At 48.4% G+C, this 18,522-nt stretch overlaps 1 protein-coding gene across 3 annotated transcripts in view; it reads left to right on the top strand.

Annotated features, from left to right (window-relative positions):
* LOC119446366 (mitochondrial sodium/calcium exchanger protein) overlaps positions 1 to 18,298 on the top strand; it is a 150,170-nt gene extending 131,872 nt beyond the window's left edge. For all 3 annotated transcript variants that reach the window (XM_037710777.2, XM_049664095.1, XM_037710778.2), the window contains exons 10-16: positions 593 to 888; positions 1,741 to 1,873; positions 6,482 to 6,678; positions 11,579 to 11,654; positions 12,359 to 12,439; positions 15,478 to 15,542; positions 16,745 to 18,298. In XM_037710777.2, the coding sequence (XP_037566705.1) occupies positions 593 to 888; positions 1,741 to 1,873; positions 6,482 to 6,678; positions 11,579 to 11,654; positions 12,359 to 12,439; positions 15,478 to 15,542; positions 16,745 to 16,924 (1,028 nt within the window). In that variant the 3' untranslated portion in view covers positions 16,925 to 18,298. The remainder of the gene's footprint in view (positions 1 to 592; positions 889 to 1,740; positions 1,874 to 6,481; positions 6,679 to 11,578; positions 11,655 to 12,358; positions 12,440 to 15,477; positions 15,543 to 16,744) is intronic.
* Positions 18,299 to 18,522: the final 224 nt, after the last annotated feature.

Below are 18,522 nucleotides of genomic sequence, written 5' to 3'. Positions count from 1 at the left end.
CGCGATCTTTTCTCACTTGGACTTTATACGGAGCCTCACGGCGACGCCGACGGAAATTCGCCTGTATTGTCCATATAATTTCTATCGCAATAACAAATCAATGCAGTTTACAAGGAGTAAAGGTGGGCTAAATCCCCCTTCTTAAATATTGCGCGCTATCCGCGATATGAATGACGCTGTTGTGACGTCATGGCTCCCATGTTTGAGCGTTTTAGTTCACTTGACTTTATTTTTTATTTTTTTATTGTTTCTTCTTTTTCAGGCTAAGTCTGAAAGAGTAGTCAAAGTTTTCGTTAATTTACGAATTAAGCTCGGTCCTTTTATTGCGTTAGCGAACAATTATCTGCAATTAGCCGGACCGTTGCCACAGAGCGTGACGTCGTAGGAAGGTGACGCGGGAATTGGCAGGTAGCGTCGCAACTGGCATTTCCGCTCTAGGATAATGTGAACTAATTGTGAACTAATTCGCGTTCGAGAGAAGTGCAATCCCCCAACCTATAGGATTGGCCTAATATTTTCCTCCGTACCCGTCTATGACACCGCAAGCATTACATGACATAACCCTACCACCTCGCCTCATCTGGGCTTGCAGACGGCGAGCTTGCTCCACCGCTGCCACTACCGTCACCGCCCCCGTTTCTCGGGCTGGACCCTTTGACGCACGGCACCAAGGCGACCACCCCGGTTCCGGCTGGCCCGGACAGCGTGGTCGAGCTGACTGTTCCCACGCCCATGCCCAAGCCACAGTCGCAGCCGCCGCCGGAGCCTCAGCCGGAGCCACAGACCCAGCTGTCCCCCCTGCGCGAGTTCTGGCTGCACATACGTCCCATCGATATGGAAGAGTGGCCCAGCAAGCCCTGGCTCGCCAGGATCATCGAAATCATCAAGGTAACAATTAATTATTGGGGTTAGAAGTCACAAAACCAAAGCCTGGCCCGTGAAAGGAGCCTAATGCAAGTATCTGTGTTAATGTCGGCCACCGGGGGCTCACAAATTTAGATGCACCAGCTATTTTTGCTTATCGCCTACTGTCGAAATACGGCCGCCGCTGCCGGGTATCGAGCAAGGAGGTATCGAGCCTGCAATCTCGTGCTTAGCATCAGATCGGTGGGAACTGACCACGATGATGAGTGTTCTGTGAGTTAATTAATTATAAACATTCATTCATTCATTCATTCATTCATTCATTCATTCATTCATTCATTCATTCATTCATGTGACGTCGACTTTGCGTCGGCAAAAAGACCACTTACTCCGTAACTAGTTTAAGCTGCTCGCTTAGTGTTCGTTATTGTTGGCTTTCCCGCAATAAGAAGCCCCAGGAGGGGAAGCCAGCTTCACTGACTTCGTTTGTTTTTACTGCGGTCGATAGCGAGTGTATTGAAAGTGCGAACGCGAGTACGCAAGCGTAATCACAAATACACTATATCCTTGACGATCCAGGAATCTCAGTCCAACTTCGATAATGCATTATTATAGATAATTACTGACAGGACGTATTTAGCACCCTCGTAAAAGTATAGCACTCCTCTCTCATAAAGACTTGACAGGCCCGGCACATTTGACTGGCGAAAAAAATCATTGTCGTGCGTCTGCTGCTTCCATTAGAGTGTCGGAGGGACCACTGGTGTGGCTTGCGCGTTGCAGTGAGCGCCGTGCCCGTAGGAGTTCTCGAGAAACCAGCCGTTCTCTCGCAATAACCAGTGTTGCTAACGCCTTCCTCGCGCGCTCTTATCGCAGGCGCCGATCTACTTCATTCTGACGGTGACGACGCCCGTGGTGGACTACGAGAACGACAAGCACAACTGGTGCCGCCTTCTCAACAGTCTGCACTGCGTACTCAGCCCGCTCTTCATCACACTCGTCGCTACCGGTAAGAAGACGCACCTCTGCGCGTAGCACTGGGCACGAAAGAGATGTTCTAGAGATGCGCGAGGGTATAACTGCCGATGTACTCACAGATGGTGTACTAGAGGGGAACAAGAGGTCTACCGGAGGTGCCAGAGGGGTGTATTAAGAGGTACACGGGACGGTGACTTAAGAGAGAGAAAGCCCTTTATTCAAAAGCATAGGGTACCAAATGGGTGTGCTAGATATGCACGAAGGTTGAACCAGAGATATACAGGGGTCGTGCGATAGGCGAGCAAGGGGTCCACTAGAGGTGCACAGAGTATGTGCTAGATGAGCAAGTGGGGTGTACTAAGAGGTTATCGGGATGGTGACCAGAGAGATAGAGAGAGAGAAAGCTCTCTGTTGAAAAGCGGAGTGTTTAGCCAGCATGCGTATATCCGCCCGCATGCCCTAGGCGATGAGGGTAGGTAATCTCGTAATCTTGGTGGTTAGTGCGGAAAACAATGGCATTATTGATGAGATGAAGATTATTTGAAGTTGCACAAGGGTGGATTGGAGGCTAACAAGATGTGTATTATAGGTGCACGACAGTCCCACTTTTTTTATGCAGTCCAGTAGTGCCATGGTTTATATAAACCCTACGAAGTCGACTGGAGCTTCACTGGGTTTATTTAAGAATGTATCGCTTTGGGCGAGTTGGTTAGTGGGAGGTTCAATTAAGCAATTTTATTAAGCAAGCCGATTAAACAAGTTTAGGTGTTTTTAGTTGACCGGAGGATTTCGTTGTCAGGGGATACACGTCCCAGATGCTAATTGCTGGCGGAAATGTTAATTTGTTTACTCCTCGTCGGGAATACTTCAAAATCAAATGTTATCATCTGTACAGCTTTGGGAAAACGCATGCGCCTGCCTGTGGGGACCTTATTTCAGAATGTGGGCCGAAGAAGCTCAATTATGTCGCGACCTAAGCATATCGCGAGCGAAATAGTAGGCCCCGTTGGCCCTATATACCATCAATTGCAAAATGCAGCGTGTCTAGGCGTCGAGATACTTGAGCACTTTCACAGTTTCTGCGTTCCGACAACTTTCGTCGGCAGGCATAACTGCCTCGACTTTCGCAGCATTGGTGCGAACAGAAAAGCTTACACGAGACGTTCGGGAAGTGACGCTGCATAGATGCCAAGAAAGAGCCATCGACTAGCTTTCTGTGTGAAGAACTCGTATAGCGTTCGTGCCAAGGGCGCCTTCTTGCCCACTGCTGCGCACTGTGCTAATATATAACGTGGCAGTGACCTTATCTAAAACTGCCTCGTTTAAGGCTGCATGCAGACTGCTTTAGTGATGCTGTAAGTGGTACTCGGGTTATTACTCGGTGAATGTGGCCAGACGAATATGACGAGTCAACATGGCTAGATAGCATGAAAGAGGGAGGCAGAGAGAGAGAGAGAGAGACGCAGTAAAGCTTCGTAGTTTTCAGACAGCGCTTGCATCGCCTAACCTGTTGTCCTTGTATCTTGCGCCGCTCAGTGCGGCTTTTGATAAGGAAGATCAGGTTTGAGTTAGTCAGGAATATGTTATGCCAAACCAACGCAGATACAGTGACAGGTGCGCTAAATGACGGGGACAAGCGTTAAATTCCAGCCGCGGTTCATTCGACCGTGCACGCTTATACAGAGTGTCCCAAATATTATGCACCAAGATTTAAAAATAAGCACATGCCACGCAGCTGGACAGAACCGAGGTAATGTAGTTTGCCGTCGCTTGAAGATACTCAGATTATTTTTCGCTTTACACCTAATTACATAATTAGGTTTAATTAGTTAATCAACTTGCTATCAATTAATCAACGTGGTAATTAGATTAAAAGTGTCAACGGGAAAATTGTAGAGCAACCTGAAAAACTCCCGATACAGCTTTCTGTAGCTCAATACGTGCTATATGAAGGTGCTTTTCCGAGTGTGAAAGAAGCCCGCGAATACACGCGAGATTGCCGCGCGACTGGCCGCTCGAGGCACTTTGCGTGTGTTCACGGGCTTCAAACAGACTCTTAGTGCTTGGGAAAAAAGTTGTCGCAGTTTCACCTGAAAGGCGAAGCATCAATTGCGATAGAAAATTTGTAGAGAGCTATACGGAGTAATTATATTAGCTTTATCAGCTGTATAAACTTGGACATGCAGCAGCACCGGCAACACGCAGAACTGTTGTCGACGCCGTCGGCTTTTTGCCCGCGTTCGCTCTAAATTCGTGCGGCGTTGGTGACTGTTGCCGGAGCCTCTGATATAAATAGGTACTTGGTGCCGCAGCTAAACGTCGCCTCCCCCACGGCTTTTCGCGCGTCGGAAGAAGGCGCGTTTTCTCTACATATATGGTGATTGTAAAGGAGGAAAGAGACGCTTAATTCTGCAGCCCTTCAGGGAGCACGGCGCAGAACGCGCGTTTGTACTCCGCCGTGCGTTCACTCCCCGTGAAAGCGCGCGTCCCTCGCGCCCTTTCACTCGCACCTACAGCGTTCGGCGCGCGGCGACGATTGCATCTCCATTGACGTCATACGTAACCTCACGGCGACGGCGACGCCGACGGCAGAAATCTGCTTTTGAGTGTCCATATAATTGCTATCGCAATAAAAGAAGTCGCTTCTACAGCTTCTTGATGTATCAGTTGCTATCAGTTACTGGCATACATCTGCGAAATATTTTTGTCTAGGCATATCTGCGTTCGGGGCTCCGCACTATCTTGGTTAACCAACTACCGTGGGACAAACACGGGTGAACGCGAGCACGTGCCTTATTAGCATAATGTACAGTGAGGTTAAAGAATTACGTACCACACACGGAAAGGGATGCTTATTTCGAAACACTGTGTATCCACAGAATTCGCTATTGCAGCCGGAAAGGTTACCGCGCAATTCATGCAGTCGTAGATTGGCACTGGAGCCGAATCCGTCCATCCCTCGGTCCGTCCGCCACGTAAGACGATCGCTTTCAAGATAGGGCCCGTAGCAGCGAGCGAATTGACTTTCGTGCTGCCCCTCGCTACAACGCGAACTTATCGGCGAGAACACAGCGCACACGAAGCTATCAGCACTCGGCGCACTCTGTCCCCATCGCAGATCGCTTTCAAGATATATGGCCCGCGCGGCCGCGCCATACGCAGCCGCAACCGGAGTACGGTTCATCACGGTGCATAATGGTTCGACGCGGATGGATAAGGCGCTAAAGAGCGATAACGGCTTATAGTGATCGGAACGTCATCAGCGCTCCTGGCGCCGCCACCTGCAGTAGTTTGCTTGCGTCATCAATTCACCGTGCGCCGCCGCCCGCAGCAGTTCTTGTCGCCGCAGCGCTGTAGTTTATTAACACTGGTCGCGTCAAGTTTCATAACATTGATAACGACACCGGGCTGCACTGATATGAGCAAGTGGCACAATGCTTACGCACACGTAGACAACTCCCAGAAAAATGTCTGCGTGAATTTTTTTTTAATCGCATGAAATTTTCTTTGAAAAAGAAAGGAAATGAAGAAATCACAGGCCTACGCGGCACACGCGGCACATGTCACAGCGTAAGCTGGAGGAGCGGCTCCGTATAGGAGCTCCATTTTCGGCAGCCCGCACTAGAGGGTCCTTGCGGCGAAGTCTCTTTGCGTCGTTTCCACGAGAACGAACTGAACGGTGAGCTGCGGCTTGCGCGCTGCTCTGCGCTTCTTTAACGTGCACCTAAATCTAAGTACACGGGTGCTTTCCCATTTCGCCTCAATCGAAATACGGCTGCCGTGGCCGGGATTGATGATGACCTCAGGCTTAGCAGCCCAACACAACAGCCACTGAGCCACCACGGCGGGCTTGGAAGTAAAGCTTGTAGTTTTATGGACAGTATAAAGCACGGCCGTGGTATAAAGTACTGTAAACATTCGCTCACTGACTTACCACGGGTTTTGTCACGCGCCCTTAGAGACATGGAGTTGTCTCGATGGACGCGAGCACTCGCGAGCGATCACAACGCCGGCATCGGGGAGCGCGCGTGCGTTTCCCAGAGCGAGCGTTCCGCGCTGCCGCTCTCTTTACCATTTCACGTGATCGCGTGACGTCTAACATTTCGGCGCCCGGAGTGTCCGTGTGACTTCTATCTCAGAATGAGTGTTTTAAGGCGAATACCTTAGATCTCTATGTTTCAAGGTCACGTTGCGAGGTACAGGAAGTCGCGTGACCCAACACCCAAGGCCAGAGGCGAACCAAGCATGTCCAGCCGTGTATAAGTGATTATTAATTATTAGCAAAGTTAATTAGTGATTGATTAGTGATTGGATTAAGGTAGATTAAGACGTCTTAAGGAGGATTAAGGTGGATTAGAGCGCATTAAGGTCGATTAAGGTGGATGAAGGGGGATTAAGGTGGATTAGGGTAAATTAAGGTTCATTAGGCTGGATTAGGGTACATTAAGCAAGATTAGGGAGGATTCAGGAGAATTAAGGTGAATTACAGTAGGCTCTACAAGGCTCTCGCCTTCGCGTCTCTTAGGCGATAGCTAAGGACACCTAAGAGTGTTTCTTTCGTCTGTTGGATGCCTCGGTAGCTTTCCTGCCGTTTCTCGTCGATGCAAACCGCGCGACGTCTGCTCCGCGTTCTTCTCAGGCGGTGACGACACGGTGGGCGGCGTGCCGGTCATCGTGATTGTGGCGCTGGCGTTCGCGTGCGTGGCCGGCACGGTGTTCGCCACCTCGACGTACGAGGATCCCCCCCGCTACCACTGGGTCTTCGGCTACGTCGGCTTCCTGGTGGCCGTCGCATGGATCTACCTGCTCGCCAACGAGGTGCTCTCGCTGCTCAAGGTACGTATGTACGCCCTGTGGAATAGAGTGATGTTCACCGTGAGAGTGGGGCGGAAAACATCGTTTGATTCGCCAGAGCGCTGATCTGTCGCGTCCGTCTTGAATAATTACATGATGATGATTCCTTATTTAATGGCACAAACCCACTGTGTAGGATATCCTACAAACCGGGTGGTAATATCATAAAAAAATTCCGCCTCCGGGTTGACGTCAGTGCAATTCTGTTTTCTCAGTCTATAAATACAAGTTTCATTCAAATAGACGATGTACTACGCCGGCTGGCAGCCCCTAGAATGGAAGCACTGGACGATTTGGGCATTGGTGTAGTCGATGGAGCCAACTTAGTCTGGCCGCGCATCGTGATTGCCACCTTACTGAACCTTGAAAGCTTCTCAACATAATTTACCTGAATTTGAAAAATTGTTTCATTCAAATTTTCTAAGAAAACTCTTCCAAGAAATTTTCTTGAAGAACTTCAATCCCCGCTCATTCCTTTTATCCCAAACCATGCTCATTAGCTAAACAACCTATAGAAAACTAGATATTTGCCTAGAATTGCACACAAAAATGTTACACCATCTTCCCGTAGGGGAACCCTGAGTAGTATGCGAAGCAGCCATGGGGTCGACTCAAGGTAGCTTTATCAGCTGTATAAACTTGTAGATGCAGCAGCACCAGCAACGCGCAGAACTGTTGTCGACGCCGTCGGCGTTTTGCCCGCGTTCGCACCGAACGCGCGCGGCGTTGGTGACTGTTGCCGGTGCCTCTGGGGCGCCTACCGTCGCGCTTCTAACCTAAGCTGCTTCGCATTATCGCGCGCGGAGCCGCAGGTGTTGCCATTCGTTGCGCAATCCGGAGAGGAGAGGAGGAATGCCGAGAGGACAGGAGATGAGGAGAATGAGAGGACGAAGTGAATGATGATGAGTGGGCGAAGCACCGGGGGATCATTCGGGCAAAACCCGGAAGCCGGATCATTCTCCGGAAGCCGCAAGCTGGCTTCCGGAACCGGAAGCGAAACCGGAAGCGGAACCGGGAGTGGAACTGGAAGCGGAAGTGGAAACGAAAGCCAGCTTCCGGTTCCGGCTTCCGGAAGTGGACGCCGCACGGCGGAGGGAGGGAGGGAGTGACATAGCCCTAAGCATAAGATGCTTCGCATCTAAAACAGCAAGGTTATACGACGCCTAGGCTGAACACGCCTAGGTCCGATAATCGTCAGGAACGCGCCGGTACTCGCTTACAATACGCTTTTTTCCCCGCCCTCCCCCGCCACGGCATTTCTGTCCACGATCCCCTTCCCTTTCCTATGCAGAGTGGAATGTAGGCGACTACGTACAGGGTGTTTCACTTAACTTGAGCCAAACTTAAAATAACTCGCCCTGCGGCCAAGCCGTCACTAGTATTATTTTAGTACAAGCTTGAGGATATTTTTTACCATGAAGTTTGAGGGAAGCCATCATTTTTTTTCTTTAGTTCCCTATGGACGCCTTTCTTACTGTTTTAGTTTTTATTAGTTAATACAGTTAGCAAGAGTTAAGGCGTAGGCTCGCTTTGAGCGGTGAATTAAATTTTATGCATAAGTGTCTAATGACCCATTCAGCGAAATGCCGCTCCACTAACGTGAAACCTGGGCAGATGCGAAGCATGCAGTGATGCGCCGCTAATGGGCTCATACTGCCTTAAGCAATGGCTAATAACCCCGTAAACGCGGCCTCGCCATTACGACGACAGAAGAGGAGTGAAATTCTACGCTGGAATGATGAGCGGCAACGCAGCCAGCTGTGGAAGACGACGACGACTACGAACGCGGGAGCAGTGGCGTGAGCGCGGGCCAACCACGAGCATGAGCCGCTTGTACCGTGACTACGACAGGAGACGCCGACAGCCCGGGCGCATAAGGTGCTTCGCACATAAAGTGGGAGGGGGAGTAATCGAAAATGTGAAAGAAACTGATACTAATTGAAATAAAATAGTGTAGCAGGGAAGTCAGCCTAGCATACACAGGTAGAGTAACATGAACGTAATATTTAAAATACCTCATGTAAGAGGTATATGGAAAATATAAATGAGTTAAACTTCTCATATAATATTATTGATATTGTTACGCGAACGAAGAATTAAGTACAGGAGACTATTTACAAGTATATTTACAAAAGATAGCTGCAGCGCCGGCCAGATCAGCCGATAGCTCGAGAGCCCAGAGCAGTTCGTCTTCTTCGTCTAGGCGCCCGCGCGCCTCGTTCAAACAACCAAATACCACACGCGTGTAGCATAATTCCCCGGCGGCAGAAGCGACGTCCCGGAGCGTCTAAATGTCATCACTGGGAGGGTGATACTGCTTCAGTCGTGTAACGTGCACGATATCACTGAACTGGGAAGCATATGGGGCGTCAGGGGCGATCTCGTAGGTGACGGGAGTCACGGCATGAATCACTCGGTAGGGGCCTGTGTAACGAGACAGCAGTTTTTCTGACAGGCCGACCTGACGCGACGGAGACCATAGAAGCACCAAAGAACCAGGCGGGAAGTGCACGTCGCGGTGTCGCTGGTCGTACAAACGCCGTTGACTCTTTTGGGAGTGCAGAAGGCGGCCACGGGCAATTTCCCTTGCGTGGGCAGCGCGGGTGACGGCGTCAAGTGCATATTCACTGGTGGGTGCTGCGTGAACAGGGAGGCTTGTGTCGAGGGGCAGTGCTGGTTCTCGGCCGAACAGAAGGAAAAATGGCGAATAACCGGCTCTGTCGTGGCGCGAGGAATTATACGCAAAGGTGACAAACGGTAGAGCGAGGTCCCAGTCAGTGTGGTCGGAAGACACATACTTCGCGAGCATGTCTGTGAGAGTGCGATTAAGACGCTCCGTGAGGCCATTCGTTTGCGGATGGTATGACGTGGATAGCTTGTGCCTCGTGGCACAGGAATGCAGGATGTCCGCGATAACTTTTGACAGGAATGTCCGGCCACGGTCTGTGAGAAGTTGTCGCGGAGCTCCATGTAATAAAATCACGTCGCGTAGAAGAAAATCGGCAACATCTGTGGCGCAGCTGTGAACTTATTATATTATTGCTGTGAACTTATATTTCTGCTATTTGAATTTCCGAGTTTATAATTAATTGAAGGACAAATAAATCAATCACGGAAAATGGGAACTATCAACAAGGTAATCTTTTTGTGTCGCAGAGGTAACTATAAATGGCTCGGCAAACGTTCCGTGGCTGTACTTGTAAGTTGTAGGTAGCTCTAACAGTCGCAGGACTATCTGGTCAGTGCGCGACTGTCCGCTACCAAAAAAAAACTTTTTGTCGCAGTTTCACCCGAAAGGCGAAGCACCAATTGCGATAGCAAATTAGTAGAGAGCTATACGGAGTAACGATAGTACTTTTATCAGCTGTATAAACTTGGACATGCAGCAGCACCAGCAACTCGTAGAACTGTTGTCGACGCCGCCGGCGTTTTGCCCGCGTTCGCACCGAACGCGCGCGGCGTTTTTATATAAATACGTATTTGGTGCCGCAGCTAAACGTCGCCTCCTCTCCCTCCCTCCCGTCCCCCCACAGTCTTTCGCGCGACGGAAAAAAGTTGCGTTTGCTCTCCAGATATGGAAAGGTGGAAAGAGACGCTTAATTCTGCAGCCCTTCAGGGAGCACGGCGCAGAACGCGCATTTGCTCTCCGACGTGCGTTCGCTCCCCGTGAAAGCACGCGTCCCTCGCGCCCTTTCACTCACACATACAGCGTCCGGAGCGTGGCGACGATTTCATCGCCGTTGACGTCATACGGAACCTCACGACGACGACGGCGACGCCGACGGCAGAAATATGCTTTGGAGTGTCCATATAATTGCTATCGCAATAAAACAAAAAAAAAAGTCCCTACGTTAGAGCACGTATTTCTCAAAAACATGGTGCCGGACAATTCTTAAACTAATCTAAGCTGAGAAATTTAACGTTCCGAAACTGCGCATTGAGTTATAAGGGACACCGTACTGAAGGGCTTCGGACTGATTTTTATTAATTGGGTAACGAGCGCCCAACGCACGATGTACGAGCGTTTCGCATTACGGCCGCCCCCATCGCAATGCGGCCGCCACTTTCCGGAAATCGAACCCGCGACCTCGATCGGTCGTGATAGCGAGTATACAGTTAGCGAAAATGGCCGGCCAGTCGACAGACAGTTATCCCGATTTAAAGCTTAGTGAACCCTGCGTTTTTCTGTTTTTTTTTTGCACCCCTAGTTTCAAATTTTGAGATGTATATCGACCATCTGTAGTTGTCTGTATATGTATATCTCTCTGAAAGTCACGGACACTATAATAAAGAAAAATATTCTTCTTCTTTTATTATCCGATTTATCTTGGGATTGTAAAGCGTTCAGTGTCCGTCCACCCCCTTTCTCAATGTGTACATTCATGTCTGATTGTATGCAGCTGCCTCGTAGAGGTTTACGGACCTAGTCAAGGGGGCTGTTGATTCACCTTCTAGCCCATCTTCCAATCGGGGATGTTTTCAGGAAGAATAAACGTGAATTGAATTGAATTAGCATCGAGGTGCATATCGGCTATAGCCCTGTCGTGCTACGGCACTGTGATTTCCGTGGATATCTAAAGAAAAACTATAGCCTTTATTGTCTTTGAAAGGGCAGATTCTCTTCATATTCACTCCTCATCTTCTCTATCCTCCCCTTCAGTACAGATTAGTCAACCAGACAGCACATCTGGTTAACATCTCTGCCTTTCATCTCTCATTCTCTTGGCTTTAACTTTTTTTTAAATTTTGATACTTCAGTGAAACTACTTAAACATAACTAATTTTGCGCACGTTATCGCATGATGTGACCAGTTGAGTAACAACCATTTCAGATTTTTCGGAATGTTTAGACACTGTGACCTCTCATCCTTGCCTTTCGCAGACGTTCGGCATCGTCATAGGGCTGAGTGATGCCTTCCTGGGAATGACAGTCCTGGCCTGGGGTAACAGCATAGGCGGTAAGTGACGAACAACCGGTGCCAGTAGCAGGCGAACATCCCACTTACTTACTGAAGTGTTTATGAATAATTTATAGCTTTGAGTCAGGTGAATAGTAGCTTTCCGTTTCGTACATTAGACATCCTACAAATGGCGTAAGAAAGGGACGTTGTATTTACCTTAGCCGAGCATTCACTTCATTCACAGCATTAGATAAGTGTGATACATTCCTGCAGAAACTAGGTTGCACTATCGTGCTCTCTCTCGCTCTCTCTCTCTGCTTCTCCCCCCCCCCCTTTTTTTTTTGCTTTTTGTATTGCAAAACATTGTCTTCTACACATGCATACCCTACAACCGACGTTATCTTCGACATTAAATAAGTATTTATTGTTGTGACTGTTGCTTATAGTATTGGTATAGGGTTTTATTGATACGTCTTCATGTATTGCCATTTAATGCTATTACTAATGCACTGACACACTGCAGCCGATTATTGGCCCCCCTGGCCTCCGTCAAGCTGTATGCTTACAGCTTTTTTGCCAGGGGAGCCTTCAACACAACTTTGTATGTGTGTTGTGAATAAAATTGAATTGAATACATATCACAAACCACCGCTGTATAACGGTACTTTTTTTAAGCTTACATGAATGCTCTACTAGTTCACTGCTGACAACGATTGTCAACCATTGATCTCCGTGTTTCTTTATTTCTCGTCTTTTTTCAGATTACATATCGAACCTGTCGGTGGCCAGGCAAGGATACCCTCGTATGGCGATATCGGCTTGCTACGGTGGACCCCTACTGAGTATCCTTTTGTTTTGGGTTTTTTTTTTTTTGGCCAGTTGCAACAATTTCAAAGCGGACAAAGGGACAGTTTTTGGACAATGTAACATTTATTTTGTGCCGTCTGTGACCAGAAAGAGGAGTTACATGTGACACCCATTCTGAACCGCCTCTCTTGCAATTTTTAATTACTACTTTTCACACTGTCTGAGCGATTGTACCGTTTAGCGGCGTCGTCTACATGTTCCCAGCTCAATGAACCATTGAATTAAATTGAACTCGGAGGTTTTACTTGCTAAACAACGGTCTGATTATGAGACACGCAATAGTGGGGGCCACTCCGGATTAATGTTGACCACCAGGGGACCTTTAACGTGCCCCCAATGCATGGGACACGGGTGTTTTTGCATTTCGCCCCCATCGAAATGCGACCACCGCGGCCAGAATCAATGGAACATTAGGGCTTGTATTCTCAATGTCGAGTTGTGGAGCCTGACCACTAAGGACATCAGCTTGTCAGGCATACTGCGTTTTATCTCCTTCGGCAGGTTGTGGTTGGTTTGAGCCTGACAGTGACGCGGTGTTCCTTGCTGTTTCGTGCGGCCACAATACCGCAACAACAGACGCGGACAACGAGAACAGAGGCGGTAGCAGCGACATTTTGGAGTGACATCTTGTTGCGTTGTGTTCAAACAGAACGTGTCAGAAAACGGATTGTGTTGCATGTCCGTTATCTTCGTGCAGTGAGAAAAGAGAGAGAGAGAGACAAAAAAAAAATAAGCTTCGGTGACAGGTCGGCATACCATGGTAGTTCGACGAAGCAGTTGCTTCAGTTGCAAGGTGCTTCGGTTGAGCACAGGCGGAGATAGCAGCACATTTATGCTGACGCCATGTAACGTGGCATCTGCGGTAACACCACGAGAGGGAAATTGAATTTCGCTTGGTTAGATTCAGTGTACGGCTGTGTGGGAGGCTCTCCGGGCTTTTTTTTTTCTTCCTTTTTTTTCGCTATTTGTATATGAGCAGAACCTCGCTCGTGCTAGGCCGTTTGTTCAACGTACTGACTTCTGAGTAAGTCTCCATCAATATTCCGTTTTCCTGTCTTCAGCATCTTTGAACAGCCTTCTAGCATGTCCACCTCTCGCTCTCGCTACAACGGCTAATATAAAAGATGGTAGGTCTCGGGGATAACAAATAACCATATAAACGCCTCCTCCCTTCTCCGCTCCTGCAAAGCTTCTACACTGCCCGTGTGCAGGAATTGCCAAGAATGCGGAAAAGAAAAATCCATTACTTTTTGCGTTTTACGTTTTCTCTTCAAAAGCGAACCACCGTGTTAGTCTTTTGATCGATCAACTTCAGCAACAGATTTTCCTGGTAGGTTCTGTCCGACGCTGCCTATCTGTCTTGATTTACGCGGCTTAGTATACGCTTGTTAAACGCCCACCCAAACTTGAGCCAATCCTGTACGCAAGTGTGTTGGCTTCACTGCGCGCGCGCAAGCTGTAAACGAAGCACGCTTTACAGGAGGTTAAGTTCACTTTAGGGAGGGGGTTGGATGGTTGGGGGGGGGGGGGAAGGAGGGGGGGTGATTTCGTATGTTGCAGCGAACGTATCTTGAATGTCTGCTCGGAAAGTAAAATCACTGTCACAGTGTTCTGATTGTCGGCATACCGGGCGCCTGTGATCACTCTAAATGTTTTCGTTGCAAGATTGCCACAAACAAATAATTCGCGAAAGTGCACATTAAAGGTGTGAAATTGAACAGTGGTGACTATGAAAGACTATGAAAAATGAATTATGGAAAACACATAAGTCATTGTTGCAATATCTCTATGAAGCGGGCCTGTATGCTTATATTTAGCTCCATTATGACGTTATGCCGCGTGGCAACCCAACGCGAAAAAAAAAATTAAATAGCACCGTTTGCTCACTCGCTAGCGTAAGTAAATGTCTAACATGTCCAAGTAAATAAATGTTAGTATTATCTTAAATTTGCTGACCTGACCTTGACGCTTTTATCTGCTGCGTGGTGGACGTGTCATTTGCTTTTTGCGGTCTAGTCCAGTTAATTTCGGCCTGACCGATAGGTCGCTAACAACTCGCCCAATTTGCCTATTCATTTCGGCCTGACCGACTTAAGATCTTTTGTTGCCTAAAAGATGGGCATAGGAACGGCCATGAACACAAAGTTTATTCTTTGTCGCTTATGGACTGCGAGCTCCTTCCGTAGCTTCAAAGCAGTTCATGAAGCCACGTCATAAAATACGAAACTGCCGCAACAAAATACGAAGGCAGCCAAAAAAAAAAAAAGCGCAGTAGGACAAACGCTGCACCTACAAAATCGGCATGTGTACAGCGTCGCCATCTCTGTCCGCATTTTTCTTTTTTTTTCTAGTTGAGCGTTTTTAGCAACCAAGCTCGATTTTGCTTCAAAGCCGTAAAAATGTGTCGCCTTTATAACAAACTGACGAGACGCGTGCACGGTCAGCCAAAAATGAAATCGTAGTCACAATGGCGTCTCTGCTCGTAAGTTCACCACGTGGTTCTGAATGGAACAACCAGGACACAAAGGCTCGAATCGCCCTGTTATCATGGCAGTTTACGAGACAACTTTGTCCACTCTAGTTGTTCTGTTTATGGCCTAGCGATCGTATCGCTGGCCAGAATTCGGCTGGTCGCCTCTTTTTTTATTGTTTTTATTGTGGAGGTACGTACGGTGACATACACCGTCGGCTCTGTGCTTGTCTATTCTTGTCTTGCTTTTAGCACAACTCGGTTTGAGTAAGGTTGGTGATTCGATTGTTTTGTCACGTGGGCTATGAGCGGGCCACATAATGCGCAACGGGATCATGGAATAAAACCAGGTGCAAGTTAGCGCTCGTCCTGTCACCTGTCTGTCCTTTTTCCTTCATACTCAAACTGAGTTGCGCTAAAGCAAGACAAGAACATGATGCACCAACTCGCCCATTCTGCAATACTTGTGAACTTCAATATATGCGTGCATTTGTTTGTACTACCGGCGTTCCACCTGTGGTACCTTGACCTGATGCAATCTAGATCTGCTGCTTGGCTTCGGGATTCCCTATACACTAAAGCTCGCCCAAAGCGGAGGGGTCATGAGCGTAAGTATCACTGGCTTGTCTGTTCTTGACTCAAATAATGGGTCTAGTCAAATAATAAACACTAGCTGGGTTTACGGATTTGCAGTATGGCCACCTTAAAGAGACACTAAAGGGTATCACTACGTCAGTTTGGCAATGGTGCATCATTCTTTCAAAACTTCGTGTACATTTATCTCGGGGGGAGAAGCTGATTATCAGCGAACAGAATGGCAGCCAAACTTCCACCTTTTGAACTTCGCGCACAAGGCATCGCTTGCTAACTTGAGTATAACGTCACTGATTCTGTAGTACTATCGCGCATTCGGCCGCTCTTGTGCGGGGAAAAAAGCCTCCGCAGTTGCTTTGGGTTCATTCCCAAGTGCGTTTAGAATGCAATGTAATCCTCTTTTACCAACAAGCGACTCACTAGTCCCTGGCAAGAGCTGTCAGATGCCGTGACAAAAAAAAAAAAAAAAAAAAAAAACGTGGAGTACGCTTAAGCTTCTCCTTTAAGAGTGGAAGCGTGATAGCGTTATTGGGCGCCATTGACGCCAACATCGACGCCGTATTTTCTGCGACTTGGGGGCCGATCAAAATTTAGAAAGGCTCGGTATTCAACATTCGCCTCAATGTTGCCTAGAACCAAACTACAGCGAAACACCAGTCAGGATTGGAGGACGCTTAAGCTTCGCCTTTAAGAGTGGAACGAGATCATATTCAGAGATCTCTGACTGCTTATCAGGCTTTTTTCTCGCATATTCAAATTACAATCCGACACTATCACGTCTATAGGTTGTGGTTTAGTCGTACTTTACGGTTTTTGTGACGGATTTTACTTTGAGAAATTCAATTTTTGTTCACTAACGCCTTGCGCCACGCGAAGGGCCCGCCCGGTCGGGTTGGTTCGGGATGATGTGGTTCGGCATGATTATTTCCGCCAGACGCCGATGCTTACGCCGACGCCGACGCTGACGCCGGATTTTCTGCGACACGGGCGACCCTTAACGCTATCGCGTTAATACGTGAACTTTGAAGTGGCGTCGGCACCATATTACGCCATCGTTAATGCTTTCTTTCTTATTGCGGCCACCGTTGTATGCCGAGAGCCTTGGTCGAATGGCTTCGCAACGGCACATCGATGTGCGTCATGCGAGATGTGGCAATGTAAATGTAGACCGTTTGTCCTCTCTATTCGCTAACAACTTTCTTTGTTGCCTGTGCAGCTGAAATGGACGACCATGATCGGCATCCTGTACGGGACCATCACCACCACGCTGGTGTCCACCCTCGTCGCGATGATCATAATGCGGTTCCACGTCAAGCGAGCCTTCGGCGCTCTGCTCGTGCTACTATACGTGATCTACACCGTGGTCGCCATACTCATCGAAGCCAAGGTGATCTAAGTGCTTCGCTGGAAACGTTGAGCTCAAGACGCCAATGCCGCCGTGGTGACCCTTTTGACCAGTCTGGCCGAACGCGGGCGCGTTCCCTGGCAGGCAGAAACGTTATGTGCGCAGATTGCCGCAGCCTTCCTTACACAAGAGGAAGTTACAGGCAGCAAGCTTCGTTAAATGTATGTCGAAGCGTTTGACTCGGTCCCGGTAAAACCATCGGTAACGGCTTCGAGCGAACGAGCTGCAGATGCCGGAAAAGTGGACGTCGACTGCTTTTGCCACCACCTGCCCCAACCGTACGACGTCCGCACGGTTCGAAGGAGGCCGCATTGCGGCGCGGTTATGTTGCGGACGCAAACTTAAATGCCGCTCCCCGTAGCGTTGCGATCTTGCCGCATCGTCGAATCACATCGCGAGTGCGCGGCGTGTCGCCACAAACTGTTCCTCTGCTCGACTGTGCCTCGTTTTGGAGAAGCAATCGTCGAGGAGTGCCGTGACGCAGCTCGTGTTTGTACTACGTAGAAAGTGCCTCGGCGCCGACATCCAGGCCAAGCTTCTGTGTAAAAATGTCCCTGTGACGCGCAACTTAAGGACACGGCGTATCAGAGACGTCTCCTGTGGTTGTTCCTCGAGTGAGTTTATGAGTTATCGCCGTTCATGGCTTAGTCATCTTGCTCAGTGTGGAGACCTAGTCAGATGGACACAGTGGTGCCCCTGCAAAAGGATTGTCGAGGAACTTCAGGTGGTATAAGTACGAAGAGAAAGCCTAAATCTGCAGTGGTAGCTTCAGCCAAGCGAAGCCCTCTACGTCCGAAAGAAAGCTACGGTAAACTCTACTGGCGCTGCCTTGGTTGTGGACAAGAGCTTCTGTGCCAGTAACACCACGTGACGAAGGGCTTGCCACTGCGATGTCGTATACTTACCAATGATTGCGTGTTGCCTCTGCGCACGCAGAAAGAAAGAACTCAGTACAAAATGTACGCCTTGCTAGTTATACGTGTTAGAACAGTAAAGGAAATGCTTGAGTCTGTCGTCCGAATGTTTGGCAAAGTCATCCGTTTATTTATTGCACTTATACGTGGAACGTTGAGAAGTGTTCGGAGTCCCGAATGAACCTGAACGTAACATGTGTGATAGCAGCTCCATGTGTACAGTGCCTCATCACAGTGATAGGTTTGCTGTGTTATTAAACTGTTTTAGGTGTTGCTTTATGTTGAAATGCACTCAGTGATAGACAGACCTGTAGTTCATGTACGCGGTTCAGTTAGTCATTTTGCGATGTCGTTGCATGAGAACATCTGTGTGTGAGCATTATTTCTAGTGCTGTCTTCTTTTTATTAATGTCAAACTTGCGTGAAATTGTCAGTGTGCGTAATAAAAGAAGTGAGAAGAAAAAGAACTCATCCTTCACGCGCCAGTGGCTCATGACCAAAGCCTTCTGCAAAGAAAGCAACTTCAATCCCTTTGATGCCCATTTATCGTGTCGAATAAAATATGCTGTATGTCTGAACCCGGATATGACGAACATAGAGGAAATAAAAAGACTAGAACGGAGCGTCACGTGAAAGTCTTGAAGCTTAGTCATAAACAAATTAGCGGACTAAACT

Source organism: Dermacentor silvarum, chromosome 3 (assembly GCF_013339745.2).
Source record: "Dermacentor silvarum isolate Dsil-2018 chromosome 3, BIME_Dsil_1.4, whole genome shotgun sequence".
NCBI classification, from domain to species: domain Eukaryota; kingdom Metazoa; phylum Arthropoda; class Arachnida; order Ixodida; family Ixodidae; genus Dermacentor; species Dermacentor silvarum.
Note: the sequence above shows the minus strand (reverse complement) of the source record. Positions and strands in the feature narration are given on the sequence as shown.